We start from the raw sequence: 26,853 nt of genomic DNA, 5'->3' as shown, positions 1-26,853 counted from the left end.
CCACAGGTTTGCTGTGCTAATCCTGAAGCCAAACTTCTTTTGGGGAAAGCTTTGGTCTGCTCTATTAAGGACTTCAAGTGACTGGGCAAGTCCTGCTCACACTACGGAGGGCGTCTGACGTGTGTGGATGGAACGCCCAGGAAGTCAACCTTCCAGCAGAAGGCCACACACTCAGGAATATATGGGCATCATGAATTGGACTTGATGAGTTTTATTTAAAAAAACTAGGGTAAGGCGTGAATTTGGGAAGGGGTAGAGGTTGGATCTAGGAGGAGTGGGGATAAGTATAAACAAAACACATCGTGTGCATGTATAAAATTCTCAGAAAATAAAGATACTTGATTTTCTTTGAAAAGGAGAAACAACATCAGCCACAGCTAACTAACACACAGCAACACCAGCCCATTGCTTGGATTAACACCTGGGTTCTGTCACCTAGTCAGGTGACGTTTGTGTTACCTCTATAGAACAGGTGGAATGGTCAAGGCAGCTCTGCTCCATGTCAGCTGCCCTCCTTCTGAGACCTGCAGGACGTGTTTCCACGTGAGTTGTGAGTCTGTGCAAAGGAGACTTTGTGTCCCAAGTGCTGGCCCACGGGTGTACAAGGCTTGAGGGGCAGGATCTTTATGGCAACCCAAATACAAAATGGTGTCTATTTTGTGCCCCTGCTGTGCACAGAGAGCTTATGAAGACACACGGGCTGTTGATCAGCAGCCAAATGCTCTAGTCCTGGGGATAAAATTGCCGGAAGAAGAAGAATATTTTTTTTCTATTTTTTTCAGTATACTTGGATCGCATGGTACTTCAAGAGAGATCTCATGAAATTATGATGCTTAATAATATGGGACACTAAGCATGAGTACTACAAGCTCAAGGCTAGCCCAAGAAGCTTAATGAAAGTCTGTCTCAAAAGAAGGGGGTAGGGGGCTAGGGACTTAAGTCAGTGATAGAGCACCCCAGTAGTGTACGTGAAACCCTAGTTGAATTCAAGTATTGAAAAACTAATTGTTTAAAAAGGAAAAAAAAAACAAGGGTTCAGGAGATAGATTAGCATCCAAAACCCAGGGTGACCACTCCACGTTATGTGCCTTGGCAAAAATGCTTGCGATGAATCGTAAGCTTGACTGAATTTAGAATCACATAGACAATAAATAGGAAGGGATATGTCTGGTGTATCTGTGGGGATGTTTTCAGAGAAGATGATCAACCCTGATAAGAGTGGCATCATCCCATAGTCTGGGAGCCCAGACACAGAATAGATTGCTATTTTGCTGTGATGGACTGGACCTGTGGTTAAGAGCCTTCTAAACAAAGAAAAGAAAGAAGGCGACATGCTTCTAGTCAGTATCAGTGCCTCATCTCGTCCCTGCAGCCTGGGTGCTACAGTACCATGGCGATGCTAGCACATCACCATCTTATCAGCTTCTGCCATAAGTGCCCAGTGAGAATGCGTATTGCTTTATAATGGGGAGAAGGGTTAAAATGTATACAAGGCAAAGCCTTGCACTCAGGGCTTGGCCTTCAGCCATGAATCCGCTGAGAATGAGTCAGCACAAATAAAGCTGCTTCCCAGCAGAGAAGCCTCCACGTCCTGTGTCTCTGAGAATTCCATCCCAACCCTCTGAAGCCAGGAAACAACCTTGAAAGGTCTTGGTTTCAAGTCCAATATGGATGGTAAGATAGGTTGTTGGGTGCTAAAGAGCTCACTGGAAGAGTCATTAAGACACAGACAACAGACAGACAGACAGACAGACAGACAGACAGACAACAGCATGGCTGCAGGGACACTGGAGAGAGGACTCAGGGTCCGTGAGGCAGAAGTGGAATCTCTTAGAGCTTTCTGAGCATGAGGGGCTGTTTCACAGCAGGACCCTGTGGTCTGACTGAGTTCCAGGCAGGGAAAGGGGGAGGGAGGGAGGGAGGGAGGGAGGGAGGGAGGGAGGGAGGGAGGAAGGTAGGAGGGACGGAAGGAGGGAAGGAGGGAGGGAGGGAGGGAGGAAAAGAGAGTAAGAAACAGAAGGACTTTATGTTGAGATGGGAACTGTGAGGTCGGTCTCCTGGGTGATCACTGAAGGTGTCAGCTAAATCCCTGGGCCTACATTTCCTTTAGCTGTGACTGAGTCCAGAGATTCAATAGGGAGACTAAAGTATTCTCTGCTCAGTAGCGCTAGTTCCTTAGTTCCTGGTAAAATAAAAACTGGAATAAAAGCACCTGACTTCAGTCCCTGGGGTCCCCAAATGTCCACTCTATACCAAAACCCAAGGAAAGTCCCTCCAGAAAGAATGAAATCGTCAAGGACTGGGGAGTGAAGGCTGGAGAGAGCGCGGCGTCAGAATACAGCATTTATATCCTGCATGTGCTGGGTTGGGCACAATTATGCTACAGAAACAAATTTGTCTCTGGCCTGATCTGCCATAGATCTGAGCAACTCAAGCAGTCTTGCAGAAAGTAGTAACTGTCAAAACAGAAAGGAGACGCCTCATTTTGATTGCGGGAAGAACAGCAATATTTACACAGGTGATGGAAGGGAAGACAGAGAGCAGCAAGAGCGTCCTGGGAACTGGCCACGCTGAGGCACTTGCTGAGCAAATTCAACTATAACCCTGGGAGACTGACAGGGGGGTGTCTAACACAGAGCCCACATGAGCTGTAAGTGCAGCCCAAGACAAAACTGTGAACTCAACATGTGAGGATCATTTATTTACTTATTTACTGTGCATGCGTGTCTTCTTGCACATGTGTATGTGCTCCATGCGCATGCCTGGTGCCTGCAGAGGTCAGAAGAGGGCACAGATCCCCTCGAACTGGAGGTACAGACATGAGCTGCCATGTGGGTGCTGGGAACTGAACCCAGGTCCTCCACAAGAGTAGCCAGTGATCTTACCAGCTGAGTATGACATCTCCAAAGCCGGACATCTGTGTGTGGAGGGGATTTTTTAGAAACACAATTGTGTGGTTGTCAAGCATGAACTTTGTAAAGGACAACATTGTGTCACACAAAATAACTGCATGCATGCCCTCACACTCCATGTGTGTATGGCTTCAGATAAACGGTGTGCAGCTTCCAAGCACAGAGGGTCAAATTGACACCACCAGACGTTCATGTGCTCATGGTGACAGGAACATGAGACATTGCAGTCAGCCATACTGTTGCAACCTTCCATGCCAAGGAGAGCATCTGATGTCATGTGAAGGTGGGCGGGTGTTCTGATTTCATAGTTAAAGGTGCATCCACGCCCTGGCCCTGCCCCTTTCACTGCTCACAGCACTTGCTATTGGCTGTGACTTAATGCTCCATCCACGGCTGGGATGTGCAGGGGTCCAAATCTTGCTCTGTAGTTTCCTGTCAATTAATTTTCATAGTAAAAGTATAGATTCCCTTCACTTTTCTCCTTCTCAGCATGCCTTGATTCTGGATTTAAACACATTCTTTTACATGTATTTACTTACTTATGTCTGAGGCAGAGGACATACACCTGCATTTGACACAGCACCCGTGTGACAGTCAGAGGTGATCTTTGTGCAGGTGACTCTGTCCTTCCACCTGTCCATGCATTCCAAGGACTGAACTCGGGTGGCTCGGACCCTACAAGCTCCCACTGAACCTTCTGCAGTTATATGCTTTTCTGTTATTCTCATTTTTTCACGTTTATTTTTTCCTGCGTTTATGTATGTGGATATACACATGTTTTTGTGTCTGTAGCGATCTCAGAAAATAAACAAAACCTCCCTCAGAACCCCAAATTTCCAGATAAAGGAAGGTTGATGACAGGTGAGCTGACAGCTGGCCTTTTCATAGAGGAACATGGAAAGGTGGCTGCTGATTTTGCCGGGGCTTTGTGTGAGGTGTCATAGTTTGAATGGCATCGTATGCAGAAATGCACGCTGCCAGATCCCCCGTGCACCAGGGGCTGTGCTGTGATTATAAAATAGTGAAGCTGGAAATCAAATGCCTTGCAACCTAAGTTCAGTTCCTGAAACCTATATGGCTTCTGCAAAGCCATCCTCTGATGGCTTTTATACACACATGTATTGCTGTAGCAATGCATGCTCATATGTACACACACACACACACACACACACACACACACAATGTCTGATTTTCTTTTTTTAAACATTTTTCTTTTCATAATTTATCTTTTATTTTACTTGCTTTAGTGTTTTGTCTGCACGTATGTCTGTGTGAGGATGTCAGATCCTAGAGTTACAGACAGTTGTGAGCTGCCACTGGGGAGCTGGGAATTGAACCCAGCTCCTCTGGAAGAGCAGTCAGTGTTCTTTAACCACTGAGCCATCTCTCCAGCCCTCTCAGCTGATTGTCTTTGTCCATCATTAATCTACTTGTACAGTATCTGGCCCCGCCTTAGGGATGGTGAGCAATAGAGAGATTTATCAAAGTCATAGAAGATGCGTTTGCCACCAAAAAACTCATAGCACATTAAAAAAAGCCCTTTGTGCATAAAAGCTTTAAAATGGTTAACACCACGCAAAGCTCAGGCTCAGGGAAATGTCATATGCACTGACACACTGAGAATAGGTTTGGGGAAATGCTTCGGTCTATTTGCACCTCCATTTTCAGTTGATAGAAATACACCCCTACATTCGTGAGCGCCTGTCTTCAAGATTGATGGGCACAAGGGGTAAGATTCGAACCAGAACACCGACAAGCACCCGGAAAGCCCCCTGGACTGCAGCTGTCGCTGCCTCAGTTTCTCAAACACAAGGTCAGTAGCTCCCGGTTTTATGTCGCTCTCTTTTCTTTTACTTTTATAATAAGGTTGTTTCCAACACTCAGTAAGGGCTAGAGAGATGGCTCAGCAGCTAGAGAGTATGCTGTGCTTGGCAGTGTGCTGCACACCTTTAATCCTATGACTCAGGAGGCAGAGGCAGGTGGGTCTGTGAGTTCATGGCCAGCCTGGTCTATAGAGTGAGTTCCAAGACAGCCAGGACTACACAGAGAAACCCTGTCTCAAAAATGAAAACAAAAGCAAAAACAAAAACAAAAAGAAAAAATGTATACTGCTTGAGGGGATCTAAATTTAGTTTCCAGCACCCAAATCTTGCAGCTCACACCAGTTTGTAACTCCAGCTCCAGGAGATCCAGCACCTCTGCCTCCACTGGTACCTGTACTCATGTGTGTAGACTCGTGTGTGCGTGTGAGCATGTGAGAACACACACCACAGACCATGCACATAAACATAACTAAAAACAAAAACAAACTTATTTCTTTTAAATCAGTGGATTCCAGCATTTGGGAGACAAAGGCAGGCAGCTCTCTGAATTCTGGGCTAGCATGCTTCATATAGTGACAGCCTGTCTCAAGAAACTTGTAAAAGTTGTATTATGTTTTTATATAATAATTATATTATTTATAATAATGTATTGGTGATCAAAAACTTGGGACCTGCCTGATAAGTTTAAAAGACTCCCTAAACATGGAGATCTTAGGAAGAATGTGTGCTTGGAGCTTGCTGATGAAAGAAAGAAAGAAGAAAGAAAGAAAGAAAGAAAGAAAGAAAGAAAGAAAGAAAGAAAGAAAGAGAGAAAGAAGAAAGAAAGGACACGACTGTCCCAGCTGTGGTGGAGAAGAGTTCATTATGGACATGTGGGAGAGCACAGCCAGAGTCAGGGACATCTGGGAGAGTCTAGAGTGGACAAGACCAGGCTGGGCTGGGTCATGTGAGGAGAGGGGAGAGAGCTAACCAGGTGCAGCAGCCAGGAGGCCAAAGGAACACAAGGGAAATTGCAGCCAAAACATCTGGATTCTTTAGGGAAGAGCCTCTGGGGAAGGGCAGCCAGAACATCTGGATTCTATAGGGAAGAGCCTCTGGAGAGGGGAAGGCAAAACGTTTGGATTCTATAGGGAAGAACCTCTGGGGAGGGCAGCCAGAACATCTGGATTCTATAGGGAAGAACATCTAGGGAGGGGCAGCCAGAACATCTGGATTCTATAGGAAAGAGCCTCTGGGAAGGGGAAGCCAAAACATCTGGATTCTATAGGGAAGAGCCTCTGGGAAAGGCAGCCCAGCCCCTGCGCTGGAAAGTTCAGGGTAGAGGGTGGGTTGTGCCAGCCATACCCTGTAACAGCGCGGGACTGAGGGATGCTGGGAGAACCTCGAGGCCAGGTCCACTTTGATAGTTAAATAGGCACCTCAGTCATTTGTTCCAGGTTTAGAACTTAACAGCTCCAAGAAAAGATATTTAGAAGAAGGACTGGGGGAGGGGAGGGACGGCGGCTGCTTGTCCAGCTCCGGAATTGTAGGGTCACTCTGGGAGGTGCGCTAAGCTCCAATGGTGGATCTCGTCAAAAGGTGGATGGGGGTCTGGTCCCTGACACTAGCTTTCCGGAGATCTGCAGCTTCCTAATTCTCCAAACTGTTATCCTGGATCCAGATGAAATTAACCACCACGAACAACACTACCTTCCTTTAAAATCCTTTTCTAGCCTGTCAGCGGAAGAGTGTGGCCCGTGTTTCTGATCACTTCCTGTTTCTCCTCTCACGGCGAGCTGCTCTTTGAAGGGCCGTTCTTGAGCTCGGAGCATACTGTGCTGAAGAAACACGGCTTGAAAGATGGATCGGCTCTACAGGGGAGCAGAGTCCATTGGCTCCTGTACTGCGGAAACCTTTCTCTGGCCGCTCTGTTCCATCTACAAAAGATACTGCATCTCGGCCCCACCAGGAAAGCCAGGAATTTCATGGGCGTGCAGTGCCACAGGAGACAGGAAACAGAGCCATTCTTGCCTGTCAGCCAGCCTCAATGTAAGTCCCACTGTGTGTGTATGTTTACATGTGTGTATGTGGTGTTTGTGGTCTTGTTTGGATTTGTATAAGTTTTCACATGTGTGTATATGTCCTTTGTGTATATGTACGTCTTGTGTGTGTGTTTGCTTGAGGATATGCACTGTTTATAAACATTTGTGTTTGTGTATTTGTGTGTTTACATGCTGGTGTGGTATATGCATGCTGTGTATAGTGATTGTATTATATATGTGCATAAAGCTTATGTTTCTTACATGTTGTATGTATATTTGTACATCATAGGCATGTGTGAGTGGCTATGTATATACATTTCTGTTCATTTGTATGCATGCTTACATGTATGTGTATGAATGAGGTACACTATTTTTATGGTTTGTATGGGTCATGTTTGGATTTATATATGTGTTTATATGTGTGTATTGTTTGTGTATATATGTGTATGTGTTTTCAGCTGCATAAATGGCATGTATGTCACATGTATATGTTCATGTGTGTTTATAAATGGGCATGGTGAGTGTATGGTGGATATCATGCTTATATTTTTTACTTAAATTTTTCCATAGAATATATTTTGATCATTTTCCCCTTCTCCCCATCCTTTTACCAATCAAACTTTATGCTCTGTCTCTCTTAAAAAATAAAATAAAAATTAAAAATCCTGAAAATCAAAATAACCAAATTAAAAAACCAGAAAGACAAAAAGAAAAGATCAAAACAAAATGAAATGACTCATAAAGCTCACAAAACTAATTTTTTGTTGTGAGCCCATGCCCAGCAATAGATAGCTAACAGGAAATGAACTCAGCATCTTTGGTTGAAGGTTCTTCCTCTCATAATGTTTTGTTGGAGCATTTACAACTTGGGTTTTGAGTTTCTATGGGATTTCTGTGTGTTGCCGTGTGTGTCTACATCTATATGTGTCTCTCCTAGGTTTTCTTTTAGCTCTTTTCCACCTGTTTGTTTGTTCACTTATTTTGTCCTATTCTGGTTTGTTTGTTTTTGTTTTATTATTATTCTTTATTTGTTTTCTAAGGGGAGACAGAAAGGGTGTGGATTCTGACCAGAGGCGAGGTGGGGAGGATCTCAGGGGATTGGGGGAGGGGAATCATAATCATAATACTTGATTGAAAAAATATACTTTCAGTAAAAGAAAAATAAGGGGGGTAAGCCCACAGAAAATACATGTATTTCTCTGTCACATGTGTTACATGTCTGTGTGTTTACGAACCTGTGTGTGGCCGTGTCTACACGTTCATATATATGTAAGTGGCGTGACAGAAGAGCTGTGGCAGGAGCCAGGAGAGCTTTGTGCTCTGTGGTGGCCTTTATGCTTCATGCTTGTTTTTCTCTTGGTGCTGGGGACCCGAAGCCAGGGTCTTGCACACTCCCTGCAAGTGCTCTACCTCGGAGCCATGTCTGCCACCCCCAGTGGCACTTTTTAAAATTTCACTCTCTTTCTGAGCAATGTAGCTAGGGTGATAATGTCTCTCTCATCTGAGCTGGAGATAAAAATTAGAAGTGTACCTTGCATGTGTTGGCACTGTCTGGGGAGGGCTGGGAAGACTCGGAGGATGCGGCTTCCTTCCTTTGACAGTGCCCTGTGCACAGGGCTGGGTAACTGTTGCCCTGGGGGGTTCCTGGACTCTGAACTCTCCAGTTTCATCTGTTGGGAACTGTTTTCTGTCCATTCACCTGTTCTCCAAAGAACCAATGAGGATCAGTGAAGACACACTGCACAGACTGAAGGCTCTGGAGCTTGTAGACCTCCCGGTAACAGAGCAGGGGACACAAAGGCAGCCAAGGCAGTGGGAAGGCTGCTCAAGCCAGAAGGAGCTGACCAGAGCTGAATGAGGCTATTGACCTGGCCTGCTTCCCTGGGAGCCGCCAGACTTTCTTCGGGTATCCACATGTTAACCCATCCACATTAGCCAGACATTTGCTGAGAATCACAAAGCTGTGTCTTCAGTGGCTCCCACTGCCTTTTCCCGGGATTCAGAGGAGACAAGGCAATCTGCTGGTTGAGTAGAGCAGAGCACCCAACAGTGCGGTGACAGCAAGTCCAGGTCCGCACTGGGGCTCCCCACCCCAGAGCCTTTGTCCAGATTGTGTAGTCTGGCTGTGAGGGTCCTGAGAAAGTCATGGGTCATGCAGCTTTCTTTCCAACCGTGTTGGGAATCTAATAATCAATCTAATAACAGCACTGCAGGATCTTGAGGCAGAGATGGTACTGGCCCAGGAAGCGAGGAAGCTTCAGAGCAGTGTTGGCAGTTCCTGGTTGGGATGCTGCGGCTCTAATGTGCAGAGAGAGCTAAAGGTGATGGGTAACTGTGACTATATCATGACATTGCAGGACCAGGTCTCTCTAGATTTAGCCCTAAAATTCACCCGGAAAGGATACTGAGGACCAGGAGTGTGAGCATCCTAGCCAATGATGGTGTCTCCGTTGCACACTGAGGCGCCCAGTTCACAGCAGGGCTCTGTCTTGCACTTTGAAGGTCTCCATGGCTGCCACCTTCCTTGCCACTACTGAACACAGCCACTAGCTTTCAGCCATGCCAGTTCTCAGTGCTAAAGCCTAGATGGTTCTTTGTGGACTCAAGACCCAAAGTTGCACCCTCCCCAGAACTTCCTGACCTTGCCCATGTTGATCTTACATCGTCTGAGACACAAAATCAAGACCATGCTACCTCTTTCTCCGTCTTCTTTACCATTCTTCTTCTCCTGACCCCATTCCCCACCCGAACCCTCAGTACACAGCTCTGGACACTGTCTTCCCAAACCAATCCAGTGGCTCCTTTCTCTATGACAAATAATCTCTTAAACTCACGATGGAGGACACACCTTTGGGGGGTAGGATTCCTAAAGCCCCCAGAAAGTGCCCCATACTCCTTACTCCATACTTACCCCATACTCCTCTTTCCCACTGCTTATCAAGCACACACACACACACACACACACACACGTGAAATAACTTTCCTCTCACGAGGAAAAGACAAACGTCCCTTCAAACACAATCAGTTAAAGTTTATAGGCTGGAGACATGGCTCAATGGATAACAGGGCTTGCCATGAGAAAACTCCGGAGTTTGATTCCTAAAACCCACAGGGGAGGAGAGCGTGTCCTCTAACCTCTCCATGTGCACAAGGCACATAACCGCCTGTGCATGCAAGTGTTCACGAGCGTGTGCATGCACGCGCCCGCACACACACACATAAAAATTTTATTTACATGTATTTAAATGTATTATTGTTTCCTGTAGGTGGAAGAAGAAGAATGTGAACATGGTCCCCAGAAGGACCCCACAAGGCAGTCGCCCCTGGACTCCGATCAAGGGCTGACGAAAGGTACACCACTTTCCTAGCAGAGGAGAACTGGGGAGGCATGGACGGGAACACTGGTGTGCAGATGGATGCGAGCCCACACAGTGAGTGCTGGCAGGGGCAGTTGAAGGCCCTCATTACATAGATTTACCCACTGTAGCCAAAATAGAGCAAGATGGCTCCTCTTTACACCAGGGACTAAGGAAAGGGACCCCTGCCAGGTGGATGGCCTTAGGGGGTGACAAATGCCAAGGAAAAGAGCCTTCACATCTAAGCTCCTCCCTGAGAAGGACATGCTGGTCTGGACGTAATAAGAAAACTGCTCCCAGCTCTGGAAGTCAGCAGTCCTTGTGTGTGGTTAGCTGTGTCTGATGTGTCACATGGGTTGACAGTGTCATGCAAGCAAGCAGAATGTCACCAATGGCCACTGGGAGGGACTGGGCTCCGTCTTCTCAGAGATTCATCTTTGCCACCTAACCTAAGGAGAGGGCATTTGGGGATGCTAGAAACCTACCCATATTTTCTTTCTAGAAGAAATGATTTTTGGCTCGTTTCATCTTAACATGAATGATTTTTTTCCTTATGAATTTGAAGGGCCAGGACCATCAGGGAAAAACAACCCAGTTATTCTACCACATGGGAAAGTCACCAACACAGGCTAAGCCTTTTTCACTTCTTACGGGATGCAAAGCTAGTGTCACTACCTGAAAAGTCTCCTCTCTGCATCTCACAGCGCATTTAGCTTTTCCGTTTGAGCTCCAGCTGCTGGAAAGAGTTCCTCTTTGGTCCTAGCTGCGCCTTAGCTGGACAGGCATGAATGGACATCCAACGTCTGTGCTTAATCGAAACTTTTGTGTAGCCACTCAAGTTCTTTCTATTCCCTTTGGAAAAGCTCAGGAGAGCCAAGATGATTGCAGTTCAGCCTAGGGTGCAGACATGCAGAAGCAAAACCAGTGGGTGCTAAGGTTTGAAGGCAGAACCTAGCAGTTTTTGGTAGGGTTAGCGCTCTGTGATCTGAGACCCACCAATGACTTCCATGGGGACCACACTTGGAAACTGTCATGTGTCACTGTATGTGGTTTGGGTCCTAGGACCTGCAGTGCTGGGAGAAGGACATTTCCTTCACAGTCCCCAGCCTCAGGCATATTTAAAAATTTTAGCACTGGATTAGCCAGTGTTTAGTTGACATATGAGTCTCCTTTCTCAGCTGGTGGCTCTGATGTCCCTCTTTGTAGAATGTTCGCCTCTGCCTTCCAGGACCCAGGCTGAGATTGTAAGCCCAGGGATGACTCAGGGTCAGACGCTGACCTTTGTCTCTGCAAGCTCCTCACCCTGGAACTCTGTTTCTCAGATGCACAGGGGGTTATGGCCTCTGATAAGCAGAGAGGATAGGTTCTGCCTATTTCCCTCTGATGGTTTGCTTTGTCAAATTCTTCTAGGTCTGAAGGAGAAAGAGCTCACCCCAAAGAAACTGCAGCTCCTTCTGGTGGGGAAAACAGGAAGTGGGAAAAGTGCAACAGGAAATAGCATCCTTGGCAGGCAAGAATTTGAGTCCAAAATCAGCGCTAGACCAGTGACCTTGACCTTCCAGAAAGGGAGTAGAGAGTGGGATGGAAGGGAGGTTGAGGTGATCGACACCCCGGACATTTTGTCACCTCAGTATCAGCCTGAGGTGGCAGCTGAGAAGATCTGTCAAGTCTTGGCCTCTCCAGGGCCCCATGTGGTGCTCCTGGTGATACAGGTGGGCCGCTACACCGCAGAAGACCAGCGAGCTGCCAGGCGCCTCCAGGAGATCTTTGGAGAAGGGATCCTGGCTTACACCATTCTGGTGTTCACTCGGAAGGAAGACCTGGCTGGGGGCTCCTTGGAGGAATATGTTCGAGAGAACAACAACAAGAGCCTGGTTGATCTGCATGTTGCCTGTGAGAGGCGGCACTGTGGCTTCAACAACAGGGCACAAGGGGGTGAGCAGAAGGCCCAGCTGGAGGACCTTAAGGAGAAAATCGACTTGGTCTTGTGGGAAAACGAGGGCCACTGTTACACCACAAAACTTCCGGATGTTCCCAGCAAAGCAGTTTAACCACAGAGCAAGGCTCTGAGGAGGAATCCCTCGAGGAGTCCTGGCTGAAAGGCTGTCCCAGATCCAGATGGCTTCCGAGAGACCTGTAGGTACCTGATAGGGAGGGCATCCTGACGAGTGCAGGATGACCATACGCAGGAGTGTCTTAGTGTTCTCTTGCTGTGAGGAGACACCATGACCATGGCAACACCTAGGAAAGAAAGCATTTATTGGGACTGGCGTACGGTGTCAGAGGCTTAGTCCATTATCATCGTGGCTGGGAGCAGGCAGCAGGCACAGAACTGGAGAAGTAGCTGGGAGTTTACATCCAGATCCACAGGCAGCAGTTTGAGGGAGACTCTGAGTTTGGAATGGGCTTTATGAAACCTCAAAACCCACTCCCATGACAGACTTCCTCCAACAAGGCCACACCTCCTAATCCTTTCCAACAGTGCCACTCCCTGGTGACCAAGCACTCAAATCTATGAGCCAATGGTGGTCATTCTCATTCAGACACCACAAGAACATTCCATCAGCAGCTGTACCCTGTGTCCAGCCCTTGTTATCCGCTCCCTCTGTCTCCAAAGAGAACTTTCCAGTCCTTAGGTCAGACAGTCAGGTGTGGCAATGGGGTGAGGCCTCAGTTTAGGGGACCCAGCTACATTCTGTGTCCAGCTATGTCATTTCTTTCTGACGCATGGGTCCTCCTTACACTTGGCCCATATCACAGTGCCCTGACAGGGGACTTTCTGTTCCAGTGATACCACATTTTTATATTCTGTGTCTGATCTCTGATACAACCATAGCTCTTTGCCATTGTCTGACTCTTTCTTCATGTAAGTTGCACAGCTGCCTAGCCAAGGTCATCAGGGTTGAATCAACCCAGGGACAGCCATGGACCAGAGGGTTATATATTTTTTAAGTTTCATCCTTATCCATAAAGGGGGACAGACATGATTACAAGAGGCCTGCCCTGTGTAATGGGTAGAAAAGGACAAGAAGACAGACTAGAGAGGCCCAGACCATCAGTTAGGGTTTTCTTCCACGATGTAAGGTGTTTTCATAGGCTGTGCTCTATAACTGTGTTCTAAGCACGGATGTACTTCCAAGCTTTTGAGAGACTTTGCTGCAATGACCACATGTGCACAGTGACTAATTTTGAACCATTTATGTCCTTCCTGGAATGAGGGGTCAGCTAGGGCCTCTCCCATCTCTTGCGAGCTAAGAACAGTTGGACCGAATGTATGCAAGCAGACCACCGTGCAAGTGCAAACCTTGCAACACATCCAAAGGCCGACAGGACATGGCAGAGACTCCAAGGAGTCAGAAATCTGAGGGAGCCAACCCAGAAACCTTGCCTGTGTGCTGTCTCCCTGTGCTTCGCCATAGGCTTCCAATAGTCGTGTTCCGTGGGTACCACTCGCCTCTTTGTGATTTTTGCCTAACTTGGGAAAAGAACCTTGAACTGATTGGTAAGCACAGAGGCTCTGACATGCACGGCAAGATATATCCTGGGCTATGGAAGAATATGAAGAGGAGCCTAGAGAGAGGCTAAATCAATAAATAATAAGAATGACACTGGCACTTGATCCTCTCGAACCATAACGAGCAGGTCTCATGGGCACTTCCTATGGTCAGAATGAGTGGAGTTGGGCTAAAAACTGAAGATGTCAGCCTTGGCCTAGGAGAACCTTCCCCTGAGGCTGTAGGTGTCTCCATCTGCATGAACTTGGGCAGAAAAGGCCATCTTCCCTCAGGTCACTCGTTACCTCCCTTTTTTTCTTTGGGTTCTTTCACGTAGTTTTAGATCTAGTTTTAGGAATATGAGAGAGCAAAGTCTATTACCATACTTCCATGAACCTCCTTCACCGTGGTAGGTGTGTGGATGGGCTGAAGGGTGGGTCTGCCTGTGTAAGTGAGCTCTGTAGGAAGATCAATCAGAAGGGTGAGAGGAGGGAAGGGAGTCTCTGAAAGAAGGGAACCTGCAAAAGAAGGCTAGGGGCTTAGACCGCATGCATGGCGGGAACCTGGTTTCCACAAAATCGCTTCAACAGCACAGGGACGTCTTCCTGGAGAGATGATCCTACAGATGAAGTGCAGCCAACAGAAGAAGGAAGCAGGACATTGGCTCAGACCTCTTTAATTTATTGATTTTCATTTTTCAAGACAGAGTCTCATTATGTAGTCCTGGATGTCTTGGGACTCACTACGTAGACCAGGCTGGCCTTGAACTCACAGATCTCTGCCAACCTCTGCCTCCTGAGTGCTGGGATTAAAGGCATGCGCCACCACCACCTGGCTGATTTAGACCTCTTCAAGGAAGCAGTTTAGTCAACTGTACAGGCTGCTGTGCTTCAGATGCCCCTGAGCATCCGTGAGAGTCAGGAAAGGGGGAGTGTGGCCAGCTGATGGGAAGTTAACGAGAGGAAGGAGGCACCAGGCGTCCGATTCCCTCTGCTTCCCCCTTCAGCTGTGCAGCAGAGGCTCGAGCTCTCTTCCTCACGGAAGGTTCAGGAGTGGAACGGTAGGGACTGTGTGGGTGGACTGTCAGGACGCAAAAGATGCTACCTCAGGTTCTGCTAGATGCTTATCTGCAGGCCTGAGTCCAGTCTCTTCTGTTTGCCCAGAAAGAGGAAGTCCTAACCTCCCTTAAGGGGCAAGAATGTCATAAGTCACTTCTTTAGCAAAAGGCAGCAATGGCCCTGTTTGGAATGATGCTGGGAAGTACCTGACAAAGTGCTTGCCCTTCCTTGTATTGTTCTGACTTCCCCAAACAGGAAACAGACTGTTTCCTCAGCCCTAGCTTCCAGCAACCAGATATGATCAATACTTTTACTTCCTTGATCCTCTCCTGCCTGAGATAGCTGGCCCACTGAAAGCTGGGCACAACCGATCAGGCGTCTTGATATCCCCAGACTGAATCATCCGCCTGAAACAAGTGTTTTGATTAAAGACAAGCCTGGCATCGTGTAACAATATTCCAAGGATGAGAGGGATCTGTAGGTAGTGTGGATCTATTACTGAGCAGGGAGGGAAGGGAGTCCTGAGCAAAGAGAATGTGCTCCACAGCCTCACCAGCGGGAAGGCGCTCTGTCGGGTAATGACTGCAGCAGGACACACTGGCAAAATATGGAGGAGAAAGAGATGCCCTACAGTGAGGTCTAAAGTCCTGATATGCCAATCATAGCCTCTCTAGAAATAAGGCTTTAAGGAACCTTAAAAGGAGCCGCTGTCAGTCAGAGGGTGCCAGAGAAGAACGTAATTTCATGGGCAGCAACCTGAATGGCAGCATTAAACACAGGCTAGGATTGGGAGACCAGGAGAAAGTTGAACATTTTTCTTTTCTAAAAAGAAAGAAAGGAAAAGAGAAATAAATAAATAAATAATTCTTTCATAGCGCTCACCCATTGCATTTGGCAGCAGATTGCAAGTAATGTCTGACACTGTTTAAATCAATGCAATCTGACCTGTTGAACAGCTCTAGATGGTGGTGGTGATGTGCATTCTCCACAGTGTGCATTTTCTGCAACTCTTTATGGTGATGTGATGTGGGAAGTCCTTCTGTATAAGTGTTGTTTTTACTGGTTAATAAAGAAGTTGCTTTCGACCAATGGCTTAACAGAATATAGCCAGGCTGGAAAAGATATATATAGAGAGAGAGTAGGCAGAGTCAGTGAGACACATGTAGCCACCAGAGGAGAAAGATGCAAGCTGTCAGCTCAAACCTTGCTGGTAGGCCACGAGCTTCATGGCAAAATATAAAATAATAAAAATGGATTAATTAAGATATAAGAACTAGCTAGCAATATGCTTAATTGATTGACTAAGCAGTGATTTAAATAATATAGTTTCTGAGTGATTATTTCAGTTCTGGGCAGCTGGGAATGAACGAGCAGCCTTCTGCAATAGTATTCTATTGCATTCTCTGCAATATGCATTTTCTGCAGCTCTTTATGGTGGTGGTGTGCATTCTCCACAGTGCACAATCTCTGTAACTTCATATAGTGGTGTACATTCTCCGCAGTGTGCATTCTCTGCAGCTCTTTGTGATGGTGTGCATTCTCCACAGTGTGCATTCTCTGTAGTTCCATATAATAGTGGTGTGCATTCTCCGCAGTGTGCAGTCTCTGCAGCTCTATATGGTGATGGTGTGCATTCTCTGCAGTATGCATTCTCTGCAGCTCTGTGTGGTGGTGGTGTGCATTCTCCACAGTGTGCATTCTCTGCAGCTCTATATGGTGGTCTCAGGCTTTCTCTGGCCCCACCAGCTGTTCTGCAGGTCTCTGTGTAGGTTCTAGAGTTGGGTGAACTCTTCTTCAGACCACACTCTGCCCCTCTCCAGTGAGGCCCCTTATCTGCAGGCTCTGTGAGGTCAACATGGAGGTCTCAGCTGAGGTAAATCATGTCAGTTTCTCAGCTCAGTAAGTATCCTTTGCGCTGCCTTGGTTGACTTCTCCACATCTGTTACAACTGCTCTAAAATTCCCTGTGGCACGTGGGATTGCTCCCCTTCAGCCTAGCATAGCTGATGGAGGAGGGTCATCTGTCTATGTGTTATTTTTATTGGTTAATAAAGAAATTGTCTTGGCCCTTTAATAGGACAGAAAATTAGGTAGGCGGAGTAGACAGAACAAAATTGTGGGAGAAAGAAAGCAGAGTCAGACAGACGCCTCAGGCAGTCACCATGCTTCTCTGACCCGAGACGGATGTAGGCTAAAATCTTTTTCAGTAAGACACCACCTCGTGGTGCTACACAGATTACTAAATATGGGTTAAAGCAAGATGTGAAAATTAGCCAATAAGAGACTGAAACTAATGGGCCAGGCAGAGTTTAAAAGAATACAATTTGTGTGTTGTTATTTCGGGTGTAAAGCTAGCCGGGTGGCGAGATGCAGCACGCTGTTCCTTTTACAGAGTGGCGCCCAACGTGGTAACAAACCGCCGTTCCTTCTACGCATAGCACATTGACATTGTTCGGCAACACCTCAGGAGATAATTCGCTACAGTGCCTTGGCAAACAAAGGGTCGATTTGGACATGACGAAGGGAGGTCCTGAGTCTGTTTGCGGCTAAGATCAGCACCTTCAGTCATATTCCCCTTTCTTCCTACTCAACATTCTTTGAGAGCAGCTTCCAGCCTCCGAGTCCCAAGGAGAAGCAAGAGAACAAGGCCTTTATTACCAAGGCAGAGGACGTGCAGGAACCCACAATACTTCTGCTTATGTTTCTTGGTCATATGGCTGCCTCTGGCCGCAGGAAACCCTGTGGAATGCAGTACTCACGTGAACACTGCTTTCTAGGCAGTGATGTAGGTCTATGAACAAGGAAGGCGCAAAGGTGGTAAGGACAGAAAACTAGTGGTGGCTGCCAGGCGCGTGACTCAGCTCTGCTCCTCACTCGGGAGCCATTGCGGTCTCATTGCGGGGGTCAGGGTGACTTCTCACAAGGACCCACTGCACTCTTGTTAATTCTACATAGGAGCCAAAGATGGGTCAAGAAATAAACCCTCAGAGTGGGCGTCTGGTTCCAAACCTGGCCAGACTCCTACAGAGACACCCTGGATAAAGAAAAATCAACCAGACCTAGAGAAACCAAAGGCAGCTGGGGTTCTTGAAATAAGGAAATACAGGCAGAGACATCCCCTGTTGAGTGCTTTGCTCCAGACCAAAGCTCAAGGGGACGAGAAGACCTGAAGTCTCTGTAAGCTTTTTATTTCCTGGAACAACACACAGAAAGACTAAATTTGAAGTGCATGTTTGTTTAATTTATTCTGTTGCATTTGCCTTTGGGTCTTTTCCTTAAGGGATGAGGGCTGTTCCCATACTGACTGCTTACAGCTCCTCTGTATCAGATGTTACCACCTACTGAGGGAATCTGGGCCATGTTAACGGCCGTGATTGGAAAAGCCATAGCAGAGACCATCCATGCTAAACAAAATGCCCACACTGAGAAGGCTGCCATCTTTTGTTAAATTTGCATTAATCTTAGATGATCACTGCTATATACTTCCTGCGTATTTTATAACGTGAATACTGCACTTCACAAAAACATCCAGTGTTTGTCATAGATTTTTATCAAGTACCTGGGAATCATTGAAATATAAAGTGTGGGCCTAGGTCTGATAATGCACTGTCTAAACACATCCCCAGATGTGACTGATGTGGCATTTCTGTGCCATTTTAGAATGCCTACCCCGAGACTGAGAGCCTGTGCTGGACCAAAGAAAAGGCATTTCCCCTGCTTCAGATATTCCTAGAAAATAGCAGGACATCCTACGCTCCCTAGGGGAGTCTGTAAGGAATGGATACCTAAGCTCCCTAGGGGAGTCTGTAAGGAATGGACACCTATGCTCCCTAGGGGAGTCTGTAAGGAATGGACACCTATGCTCCCTAGGGGAGTCTGTAAGGAATGGACACCTAAGCTCCCTAGGGGAGTCTGTAAGGAATGGACACCTATGCTCCCTAGGGGAGTCTGTAAGGAATGGACACCTATGCTCCCTAGGGGAGTCTGTAAGGAATGGACACCTAAGCTCCCTAGGGGAGTCTGTAAGGAATGGACACCTAAGCTCCCTAGGGGAGTCTGTAAGGAATGGACACACACTAAGGACTGGGTCAAATAAGGAAGAGCGTCATTTTTGCCCAGTTTATTGCTCCGCCTAGCATGTGACTCTTCAGTCATTAATGAGAGTCCACAGCAGGGACCCACAGCCATTGTGTGCTTAAGTATCTCATTCCCTTTACCTGTGTGAAGGTGTCCTGTAAAGGACCAGCATGATGAGACCTGTAAAAGAAGATCCCGAAAGAGACCTTCACTCGGGTCTACAAAATAGAAAGAGAAAGAAGTGTAGGTCTTTTCTTCTCACCAGGGCCCCAAAGTGAGAACAATTGTCTCCACTTTTGAAAATAGAAGCAGGAAATGTGGTTCAGTGGCTTCCGTCTGAGCCTGCTCAAGAAAGGAGCAGAGCCAGCACTGAACTTCCCGAGCAAGGAGACATCAAGAATTTCTCATGGCAGAGTGGCCTCTCCTCCCCTGGCACAATTCTTGCCACATTTCCCATCTGGCACCAACCAAAATTGCTTTCACATTTTATAGTGTTCAATCAGCCTAAGGTTTGGTTTAGTGACTCCATTGGAGATTTTTTCATGATGTCCAGAGTCTGGACCCCCAAAGACCACCAAGAGACCAGATCTGATGTAAAAGTAGAGAGTCTTCCTAATTATGAGTTCAAATCCGGTCTCTCATCCACCCGATGCAGTGGTGGAGCAGGGCATTCGTTGGGAGAAGAGCAAGTGTGGGCTGGGGGTCTGCCATTAGCATAGTCACAGTCTCAGGATCCACACACTCTGGACTCGGATACCTGTCCTAGCTTGATTGGTTAATTACAGCAGTGGGAAAATGGCTGCATCTGTTGCTGTGGTTCCTGCATTCCAACCTTTTCAGTAAAGCGCGTCCAGAGCCTGCTAGCCTCGCATCTGTTTGCTTCTGTTCCATATGGGGTCATCTTGTGGTTTCTTGTGGTTTTGTTTTTTTGTTTGGTTTTGTTTTCAGTAACTTAGCACAAGGTTGGGGACACAGCACATCCTGCTGGGTCAGAGGCCTACATCCTGGACGGTCTTTTCTGCAGCCTGTCATGGCTACCAAATTGTCAAAGCAGGGGTCTGGGTAAGGGCCTGGGCCCTTCACTGATTTATATTATAAAGATGTAAGTATTTAGGAGTCAGGTGTGGTGGCACATGTCTTTAATCCCAGCACTTAGAGCACTTAGGAGGCGGGGACAGGAGGATCTCTTGAGTTCAAGGCCAGCCTGGTCTATAGAGTGAGTTCCAGGACAGCCAGGCCTACACAGAGAAAACCTGTCTCAAAAAAAATTTAAAAAAATATTTAGTATTTCCTCAAACCCCCATAACTGAAGCACTGCTGTGTGACATTTCTTCAGTGAGCATTTGACCGCGTAGACATCTGAGGTCGCATGCCACATTAGGATTTTACTCTGTGCTGTCAAGAATTGGGGTAACAGAAGGATCTGAGGCGCCCTCACAGTCAGTGTACGGAAACCTGCTAGGTCCAAAATTCAATGAAAGACTCTGTCTCCACAAACAAAACAAAGCAGAGAGGGTCTGTGAGAAGGCTCTGAGGGTAAAGGCGTCTCTACCAAGCCTGAGGACTTAGGTTGGCTCCTGGGGCTCACAGGGTGGAAGGAGAGAACAAACTCCCATAAGCTGTCCCCTGCCCTCCACATACACATGCACTGTGTGCACACACACACGTAAATAAATGTAATAAAAACATTAAAAAGGTAGAGATTGGCTGAAGGAGACTTCGCTGGCTTCCACATGCATGCTTATACACGTGCACATGTACTAACTCACACACATACAAAATACTTGTGGGGGAAAAACATCTTAAGATCCGGGGATGTGCCCAAAAGATCAAAGCAAGCATAAAGTACAGATAAATACATGACCACGGTTATTATTACACAACTCAGTCTAGGAGCCCGTGAAAGAATGAATGGATAAGGGAAATATGAGATATACACGTGTGTCTATTGAGGAAAGAATGCAATTTTATTTGTAATAGTTTGGATAGAGTTAACAATTATTATGTTAAGTAAAATAAGCCAGACTTAGAAACACAAATATCACTCTTTTTCTCTTATAGGTAGAATCTAGATAAAAAAAAAAACATGAAAGGAAAAAGAAATGATTTTGGGAGAAGGAAAGAGACTAGCAGGAGGAGAGAGGAAGTAACTGAGAAAGGCAGGGAGCTGGAGCTGACTGGGTCTAGAGAGATGCCTCAGTGGTTAGGGGTGCTCGCAGCTATTCCAGAGACCCAAGTTCAGTTCCCAGCAACCATGTCAGGAGCATTACAACTGCCTGTAATTCCAGCTCCAGGGGATTCAGTGCTTTCTGTCTTCTTCAGGCAGCTACACACACACACACACACACACACACACACACACACTCACACACACACAAATAAACAAATAACCTTTATTTGGTTTTTCAAAACAAAGTTTCTTTGTGTAACAGCCCTAGCTATCCTGGTACTCACTCTGTAGACTAGGCTGGCCTCGAACTCACAGAAATACGTCTGCCTCTGCCCCCTGTGTGCTGGGATTAAAGGTGTGTGCCACCATAGCTCAGGATAAATAATTTTTAAGGAGGATGTGTGTTGTCAAATCATAAAACATATTATAGATATATGAAATTGTCACAGTGAACTCATCTTTAATAATTAACATACAGTAATAAAATGAATAATTTTAATTTTTTTATTTATTCAATGCATCTTTTACATCATGCACCTTGATCTCATTCAGTTCCCCGTCCCTTCGCATCTGCCCTCTACCACTGCAACCCCCCCAAAAAAAAACCTCAAAATTTAAGAGAAAAGAAGAAATAAAGGAAAAAATTAAAAATCTCGTCGTGGAAGCTGCCGTGTGACACAGTAAGTCACACTGCAAACCCCTTTGGTTGTGTGTTTTTACTTGCAAGTGTTGGTTGCAAAGCGTCAGTGGTCTGGTTTGAGGCCTCTGGTTTCTGCTACACCATCGATGCTGGGCCCTCACTGAGACTCTTCTTGGATATTCTGCTGTTGCCCTATGTTGTGGAGATCCTGCAGCTTTGGGTCTGAGGGTCCGGTCCCTTCTCAAGCTCCAGTATCATAGATGGGGTGGATGTTGGGGTGGGCCACGTCATAACCCTGGCTCTGGGCCTGGGCTGCTGCAGGGTTGGTCCACTGACAGTTTCTCCCTGACCACCAGGGTGAGCTCTCCAGCATTGCCCCAGCTAGCTCCCCCTAACCCCCCCTGCATCACTGAACAAGGGGTGGGGCCAGTTCTCCTGCTTCTGCCCTCCAAGTTGGCTCTCCCCACCTGCACCATCAGGGTCAGCTCTACATGCTGCCCAGGAGAAGTTCAGAGCTACTCTCACCAACTTGTGAGGGGTACGGACAGCCCTCTGGCTCTTAGGACCCAGGGTCAGCCCCTCCACCTTCCTCAAGGGTGGATGGACAGAACGGGGAGGGCATCTTTCCCTTGTCTATGCTACCACAAAACACATGGGAAATGGGGACAGAGCTCCCATGCTCACTACTTTGGGGCTGGCTCACTCACCCCTCAAGGTTGGCTCCTGCGAGGTGCAGGGCCTGCCCTCCCAACCATTGCAGCTGCTGGGGCTTAGAGACAGCTCTTCCCCTCTTCTTACCTCAGGGACAGCTCCCCCATTTGCCTTAAGTGTTAGTGGGTGGAGGGAAAAAGGCGTCTCTCCCAGCCCATGCTGCTCTATGGCAGATGAGAAGTGGGCCTGGGTCTCTCACGCCCACGTTCTCAGGGCTGGCTCACTTGTAACAAGATCAGCTCTGCGGTGCTGTCCAGATGAACTGCAGGGCTCACTCTCCCGGGTGTTGCAGCTGGTGAAGGGATCAGGTCCCTTGTAAGGGGTGGGGGAGGCATCTTTCCCTTGTCCTCACCACCTCACCACAGACGAGGGAGGCTGTACCAGCTATGTCCCCCTCACATGCTCAGGGCGCTTGTCCTGTGTTGTCTACAGGGTCAACTCTGCTGTGCTGCCCGGGCCAGGCACAGGGCCTGTTCTCCTGAGTGCTGCAGCTGGTGAGGGGGAGGGGAGGAGGACATCTTTCCCTCTCCTAACCACCACATGGGATACAAGAGGGGTGTGTCCTGCTCTCCCCTTACCATGCCCTCAGGGTCCTCTCAGCTGTGCCCCTGATCATAGGGTCAGCTCTATTGTGCTGTCCAGGTAGTGCAGGACCCTCTCTCCTGAGTGCTTGAGCCAGTGAGTGGTGTGGCCATTTCTCCCTAGTGCTGCGGTCAGTGGAGTCGGGGCCACTGTATGCAGTCCTGTCCGCTCAGCTTTTGGTGGTTAAAGGGGCCAGGGATATCAACAGAGACCACAGCTGTGTCAAGCCAAGAAACCATATATGGATTCCAGTAGCAGCCCCAGCTCAGATATCACCTTGGCATTGGGTAGCAATCAAGCCCCTCACCTCTGCCCACTCCCTTCCTCTCTCACCTCTTGAGATATGCCTCTGTCCACAGGACATGAACCATTCTCTCTCTCTCTCTCTCTCTCTCTCTCTCTCTCTCTCTCTCTCTCTCTCTCTCTCTCTCTCTCCACACCATATCTCTCTCACTCTAATGGTACCTTCTGACTAGTGCTACAAAGTGCTGGGTGTGCCTGTGTTTTCTCCTTGGAGGCCAGAGCAACAGCCCCAGACCTGCACGTGGGTCTCACTGTCCTGCTCAGTTCGCCATGATGCTGGGCGCCCTCATCACAAAGAGATCTTTACAGTGCCCGACCGCCCTGTTGGGGCAGAGCTTCTTCTGGAGTCCTATGGCAGGCTGGGAATAGAAGGTGTTTGGTTGAGTTCCAACTGTCCGGGCCGAATGCCAAGAGGTCAGAGACATTGTTGGACATGTCCTAAAATAAATATTATTTTTTACAAAGAAGATAAGTGCATTGTTTACTTTGTTGCTGTAATAAAATACAATGGCCAAAGTAATTTATGGAAGAAAGAGTTAATTTTGGTTTCTTATTCCAGATGGGATGTCCAGAATGGTGAGGGTAGCATGGTCGCAGGCAGCCAGAGCAGGAAGCTAAGAGGCCACTCCAGCTGTAAGCATGAAGCCCAGAGAGTGCATGGTGGGTAAGGCTAGAAAGTCTCAAATGGAGTCAGATTTTTCTTTGGGCCACCAGGTCACAAAAAGTGACGCAGAGACTTATGATTAATTATGAAAGTTCAGCCTGTACTTTGGGCTTGTCCCACTAACTCTTATAACTGAAATTAACCCGTTTTATATTTATCTTTGTTTTGCCTTGTGATTTTTTACCTCTCTTCCATCTTGCACCTCTTGTTTCCTCTCTGTGTTCTCTGGCATTTCTCCTGCACCTAAATTCATCTCCTTTTCTTTTCTCTCTCCTGGAAGTTCTGCCTAACCTCTTCCTGCCTAGCTATTGACCATTTGTCTTTTTGTTAAACCAATCAGAAGGCACCTCGGCAAAGATACATCTTCACAGTGTGCAAAAAAGATTATTCCACAACACTCAAATCTGTTCCCGGTGATGTTCTTCCTCTAGTAAGGATGCACCTCCCAAAATCTCTCCAAACAGCACCGCCGACTGGGAACCAAGTGTTCAAATACCTGAGTCTATGAGGGACATTTCTCACTCAACTACCACAATATGTAACAAAATAGATTTGACTGAATTATATAAAAGAAAAAGGAAATTATGTCACTTGCATAACTATGAATGGAATTATAGGTTATCATTACATCAAGGAAAAGAAAGCAGATTCAGAAAAGCAAATATTGTAAGTTTTCTCCCAAATACTGAAGCTAAAATGTTTTAAGAAAGTGAAGTAGAAGCAGGTATGTTTGGGGAAAGGAAGGGGAGCAGAGGGTGGGCAAAGAGACGAGAAGGCAGCGTGCAGGTGTGAATGAGATCAAGGCATGTGTAGAAAATGTCAGAAAGCATTACTTTGAGCATTACTTCACATAACCAATACACGGAAAAAGAAATGCGGAGAGACAAATTCTGTCGCCTTTTACTCTTTAGGTTAAAAGAAAATGAGCATTCTAAAATGCAGATCAGCCCTGTGCTAACAGGGTAAATATCAGAGTAGTTGGTATTACTACAGTCCAGACTCTTGCTTAGCCGGGAGCTCTGGAGGCATCCTCCAAAGGAGAGAGATGAGCCTTACACCACCACTAATATCCGCCACTCATGGTGATGGTGATATTAACTAACGCACTGGGCATGGTGAATAAATTAAGGAGCGTATGCTTCATTTCTTTGTCAATTTACACACGCTAGAGTCATCTAGAAGAGGGAACCTCAGCTGGAAAAGTTCTCCCTCAGACTGGCCTGTGGCTCAGTCTCGGGGCATTTTCTTGACTAATGACTGATGCAGGAGGGCTCAGCCCACTGTGGGGGTTGCCGCTTGTTGTGGAATATTACTTTAACTACATAAGGTATTTTACATTTGTTTATGGTGTGGCTATTACTTTAACTAGACAAAAGAAAATGTGTTATATTTATTTATGCTGTGTTATATTTATTTATAATGTGTTATATAATTTATTTATATATTTTTTTGAGTATGTAAAGATATGTGGCATTTGTTTTACCTTGCCTGCCTACAGCACCTGTTTGGTCTAATAAAAAGATGAAGAGCCAATAGGTAGGCAATAGAGGGATATGTTGGCCTTACAGGCAGAGAGAATAAATAGGAGGAAGAATCTAGGCTTGAGAGAGAAGAGGAGAAGAGAACAAGGAAGAAAGAGAGTGGTGCACTCAGGGCCGGCCAGCCAGACACAGAGAAGCAGGTTAAATTAAGTTACAAGAGCTAGCAGGACAAGCATAAGATAAGGCTGAGCGTTCTTAACAAGTAGTAAGTCTTTGTGCCATGATTTAGGAGCGGGTTGGTGGCCCAAAAGAAAACCTGCTACAGCCATTCTTGGACAAGTGGTCCCAGGTTATATTTAAAAAGTTAAGCTAAGCAAGCCATGGACAGCAAGAAAGTAAGCAGCAACCCTCCATGGCCTCTGCATCAGGTCCTGTCTCCAGTTTTCAGTCCTGAGTCCCTGTTCTGGCTTCCTTCATGATGGATTGATTATACACTTTAAGATGAAACAAACCCGTTCCTCCCCAACTTGCTTTTGGCTATGTTGTTTATCACAGCAAACTGCCTGATCCTCTCCACCCTTTCCACCCCTCTTACCTGATGCTCCCTGAACCCTGAATGCAGGAGTTGTGTGTGAGTGTATCAATTAGCGCTGGGCACACCGCGGTGAGTTGTTCTCTGCATTTTGGCTACTGACCTTCTGAAATGGTCACCTGCTGCTGGAAGCAGCTTAGAGAAACCAATTTTGAGATATGAAAGTGTTTGGGTTAAGGATTTGCCCCAGCCCTTGGCATCCATTTATCCAAAGAGTCTGGAATGTGGGGTGGAAGGTCCATCCCAAGCCCCCTCCCATGGGAGTTGCCTCAGTCCAGACTCCACCCACAAGAAAGCCTGCCAAATGATGACCCCTCCTGGGGGATGCTCAAGACCACTCCCACAGGTATTTACACAGCAACCCAAAGAACAAACATGTGGTTTTCCAGTTTTCCTTCCCCATCTCATTTCTGGGGTGGGGGTGGGGGGGCTGAAAGGCCACCTGGGAGCATTGGTATCCATTAAAGTTGGGCTTTTTCTAATTCGGTTTGATTTGGTTTGATTTGGATTATTACGTTGGTAGAGAGGTTTATTGGGGCACAAAAACTTTTCAGGAAGAACAAAGTGAGCTGCGCACTGTCACAGGTGAGCACTGAGAAATGTTGGGACAGACACTGAGGAGCCCTAGAAACTAATAAGTGAGGATAACATTGAAGAAATGTAGAAAGGGGAATAAGGAAATAATTCCTTTTATTTTATTTATTTATTTATTTTTTTTTTTGGTTTTTTTTGAGACTGGGTTTTTCTGTAGCTTTGGTGCTTGTCCTGGAACTAGCTCTTGCAGACCAGACTGGCTTCCAACTCACAGAGCTCTGCCTTCCGAGTGCTAGGATTAAAGGTGTGCACCACCACCGCCCGGCTACGGAAATAATTCTTGCTACCTCTATATTAGAGGGACACTTATGTACCAGAAAAAACTCACAGGCTTCAGAAATCTAAGGTACATAATGTAATAAAGGTCCAAAAGGGT

General features: G+C 46.8%; 1 protein-coding gene across 1 annotated transcript; it reads left to right on the top strand.

Annotated features, from left to right (window-relative positions):
* Positions 1-6,306: 6,306 nt before the first annotated feature.
* LOC119806962 (GTPase IMAP family member 6-like) lies at positions 6,307-13,558 on the top strand. Its single transcript, XM_038319082.1, has 3 exons — positions 6,307-6,763; positions 10,023-10,107; positions 11,523-13,558. Exons 1-3 carry the CDS (start codon positions 6,575-6,577, stop codon positions 12,161-12,163), a joined length of 915 nt encoding a protein of 304 aa, XP_038175010.1. The 5' UTR covers positions 6,307-6,574; the 3' UTR covers positions 12,164-13,558.
* The last annotated feature ends 13,295 nt before the right edge of the window (positions 13,559-26,853 follow it).

The sequence above is a fragment of the Arvicola amphibius genome, chromosome 2 (genome assembly GCF_903992535.2).
Source record: "Arvicola amphibius chromosome 2, mArvAmp1.2, whole genome shotgun sequence".
Classification (NCBI taxonomy): domain Eukaryota; kingdom Metazoa; phylum Chordata; class Mammalia; order Rodentia; family Cricetidae; genus Arvicola; species Arvicola amphibius.
This window is presented reverse-complemented; position numbering and strand designations above follow the sequence as displayed.

Bases quoted from the DNA above. Each gene is read 5' to 3' on its own strand.
- LOC119806962 (XM_038319082.1), top strand. From the start codon at position 6,575: ATGGATCGGCTCTACAGGGGAGCAGAGTCCATTGGCTCCTGTACTGCG. The intron at 6,764-10,022 runs GTAAGTCCCACT...TGTTTCCTGTAG, and splicing joins GCCTGTCAGCCAGCCTCAAT to GTGGAAGAAGAAGAATGTGA. The intron at 10,108-11,522 runs GTACACCACTTT...AAATTCTTCTAG, and splicing joins CGATCAAGGGCTGACGAAAG to GTCTGAAGGAGAAAGAGCTC.